This window comes from Triticum aestivum, chromosome 4A (assembly GCF_018294505.1).
Source record: "Triticum aestivum cultivar Chinese Spring chromosome 4A, IWGSC CS RefSeq v2.1, whole genome shotgun sequence".
Taxonomy (NCBI): domain Eukaryota; kingdom Viridiplantae; phylum Streptophyta; class Magnoliopsida; order Poales; family Poaceae; genus Triticum; species Triticum aestivum.
Genome location: NC_057803.1, coordinates 85,641,748 through 85,645,291, shown reverse-complemented (window position 1 = coordinate 85,645,291; position 3,544 = coordinate 85,641,748). Strand labels below are relative to the sequence as shown.

The 3,544-nt window shown below is 44.1% G+C and overlaps 1 protein-coding gene across 4 annotated transcripts in view; it reads left to right on the top strand.

Annotated features, from left to right (window-relative positions):
* The first annotated feature begins 1,406 nt into the window (after positions 1-1,406).
* The window catches only part of LOC123085305 (protein MOS2), a 5,631-nt gene continuing 3,493 nt past the window's right edge, over positions 1,407-3,544 (top strand). For 2 of the 4 annotated variants that reach the window (XR_006439671.1, XR_006439672.1), the window contains exon 1: positions 1,446-2,918. Coding sequence is in view for 1 of the 4 variants with exons in the window: in XM_044506927.1 (XP_044362862.1) it covers positions 1,524-2,864 (1,341 nt within the window). In the remaining 3 variants the exon portion in view is untranslated. Of the gene's footprint in view, positions 2,919-3,544 lie in introns of all 4 variants that reach the window. The other 2 variants (XR_006439670.1, XM_044506927.1) reach the window with 2 other exon arrangements.

The window sequence follows — 3,544 nt, the reverse complement described above, 5'->3', positions numbered from 1 at the left end:
TTTCCTGTATTTGTTTTTGGGTTGTTATTTTTTGTTTTTACTCTATTTTATTCAATATTCTTTTTTTGGTTTCCATTTTTTTTTCTAGTATTCGTTTTTTCCATGAAGAGATGTTCATCAAAATCTATTAACATGAGATCTAACTGTAAACATCTCAACATTAGAAATCTGACGGTAAAATGATTCGGGGTTTAAACACACAGTTCAAGAGATAAGATATTTTAAACAAACAAATTTACGAAGAAAACGAAAACTCCTTGGTTGTGACAGGTGGCACCACTTGTGAGCGTCTGAGAAGGTGGGAGACAACTTTTGCAAAGGACAACCCTTAACTATTAATTAGTGATTTCGCGCACCCCTTGAGTGCTCTATATATGGCTTATAACGACATGTTAGCTCCTCTCGCATGAAGCTTCCCTGCAGCGTGCACGCGTGTGGGCCGACTCAATAGCATGCTATCCATTTCTTCGTCGGTGGTCAGTTCGCTAATGTGCTAGTTTGGGTGTTTCGATTTTAGTGTTTTTGTTTTTATTTTATTTTTTGTTTGGTTTTCTTACTTCTTCATTGGTTTTCTTTCATTTTCCTTTTTCGTCATTGTACTTCATTTTTTGTTATTTCTTCATTTTTTGGTTTCTTTCATATTTTTTGTTGTGTTTTCTCTTATTTCTCATTTTCTTCATTTTTTTCGTTTCTTTCTTGGTTTTCTTTATTTCTTTCTCGGTTTTCATTGTTTTCAATTTTTTTGCACCTGTTTCTTTGGTTTCCTTTTCCCTTTTTTTATTTTTCTGATTTTTTACATTTTTTATTACATACGTAATTTTTTAATTTACCTTTAGCATTTGGAAATTCATTGTTAATATTTTTTCGAATAAATGTTTGGATGTCTATTGTTTCATAGACATTGTACATTTTTGGTATACATCTATGACTTATTTAATACATGGTTAACATTTTTTTGTGCATATGGTTAACATTTTTTGAATATATGTTTTGATGTCTACTTTTTACACATCATACATTTTCGTTATGCATTTGATACATTTTTTACATGCTTATACTTTATGTATGCATGTTTAACATTTTTCCGAATACATGAGTAACATTTTTAAACACATAGTTTTTTCATATACATTGTACATGTTTTGTATACATCAAAAATATTTTTGTACACATTTAATATTTTACAAGTACATGAATAAAATTTTTGAAACTTTTTTTTATGTTAGTTTTTTTCCATACACATGGTATATTTTTTTGTATACATCATAAACATTTTTTGTATACGCATTTAACATTCCCAGGCACCGGCCAGGGCGTGCCGTGCCTGGCCCGGCTGTGCCGGCGTGGTCGCGGGCTGGCCTGGTCGGCCCGGCCCGTTTGACCAGCTTTGCCACTGGGGGCTCAGCCGATACCGAGTCTCAACGTCACACGAACTCGGTTCCTTCTTTCCTGTACCAGTATTTTTTTTCGTGTTTCTGCGCCCCCCACAGACTCCACACGCTTTCCCCCAAATCGCCGCCGCCATGGAGAAGGAGAAGAAGCTGTCCTTCTCCATCCCTTCCAAGCTCAGGCCGCCCAAGCCGCCCCGCCCCGCCGCCGGCGCTGATTCCTCCGCCGCCAGCGGCAACTCCGCTTCCGCGGCCGCTGCCCCCGCCCAGCAATTCGTCACCGAGTTCGATCCGTCGCAAACCCTAGCCGCCGGCGCCGCGTCCGCCGTCATCGCGCCCCTCCCCAACTCCGGCCACTTCCTCAACCACCGCTCCCGCAAACCCTCCTCCCTCCCGACCCCCGAGGAGGAGGCCGCCCTTGCGGCCTCCACCGCCGGTGGCCCCACATTCGTGCTCGACACCTCCGAGGCCCCCGACAACCCCTCCTCCCACATAGGGTATGGCCTCACCCGACGCGGCGCCGACGCCGACGCCGAGGCTGACGCCACGGAGCCGGGTAAGACGCAGTCTTCCAAGGAATCAGAGAAGAAGCCGACCTCTCCAGCCAGAGATGGCGGCTCCAGCGGTGACCTTATGCTGCGACGGTACAAGGAGGACATGGCCAGCCTCCCTGACCACCGTGGTATAGATGAGTTTGAGGAGGTGCCTGTGGAGGGCTTCGGTGCTGCCCTCCTTGCTGGTTACGGCTGGTCGGAAGGCAAAGGGCTCGGCCGCAATAACAAGGAAGATACCAAGGTTGTTGAGTATAACCGCCGTGCCGGTACGCTGGGATTAGGTTACGACCCTTCTGAGGCAGACCCTAAGAAGACTCGCTCCGGCGACTGGGTTATTGGTGGAAAGAAGCCGACAGAGAATGGTGGAAAGAAGTCCGCAGAGAATGGAAATGCAAAGAAGAGAGATATGGACAAGGAAGACAGAGTCCGGGAGAGGGATTCAAGTTCCCGACAGAAGAGATCTGGTGATCTTAGGGCCGAGAGGGAGGTTCGAGAGAAAGAGAGAAAATCTCGGGATAGTCGAGAAGAAAAGAGTAGCCGCGATGTTGGTAACAAAGTGCGCTGGTTACAGAGCAATATTAGGGTTAGAGTGGTTAATGAGAGGTTCAGCAGAAGGTTGTACCTGCAGAAGGCAAAAATTGTCGATGTGGTTGGACCAACGACATGTGACATAATGATGGATGACGGGTCAGAGCTTGTGCAGGGGGTGGAGCAGGATATGCTTGAAACAGTCCTGCCACGGACAAACGGCCAAGTGCTTGTGCTCTGTGGGAAGCACAAGGGGGTGTATGGGCATCTGGTAGAGAAGAATTCAGAGGCAGAGACTGCAGTAGTGGAGGATGCGGATACAAAAGACATGGTGCGTGTGAAATATGATCAGATTGCAGAGTACGTTGGGGACCCAGAATTGCTTGGGCATTGATTATTTCTTCTTGAGGAGGGGACATCTGTTTTCCAGGAGCTCTTCTAATGTGCGGTAATATCTGTTCCTTAGTAATAACTATCAGTCGCTGCTTGGATGTAAAATCTTGAACACAATGTTAATTGTGTTATTACTATTATTTGTTGCTTGGATGTGTAAAACCTTCAGCAAACTGTCAGTTTTTGCTTTGTATAATCTGTTTGTTTAAGTCTGCTGCATATGGGTCAAAACCTCATGCTAATCGATGATGTCAGAAGGTGATTCTTGTATCTAAGAGTGATTTTCGGAATGCATGCTAAAAATCTCATGAACTTCTTGGCGTCTTGGTGATGGGGTGATCAATAGTTACTATACCGGGACCCTGCCCTTAAACTGCAGATGCTCCGCGCGGGGTTGATTTTGTTTTGGAGTTCTCCTGCTATCCACCATAAGAGATGAAAGTTTTGCTGAAAACATCTAAAGAAAATCTGAACTACAAATCTCTAAGTTGAAGATAAAAAATTAAAAAGTACTACCTCTGTTCCTAAATATAAGATTGAACTGCCAAAACGTCTTATGTTTATGAAGCATCAAACCACAGGATTAAAAGAAAGGTCAACTAACCTGTTGCCAGGGCTCAAACTGTGCTATTGAAGATCTGTCCCTCCGTTCTTTCAAGTATGTCCATTGCATTTGTGTGT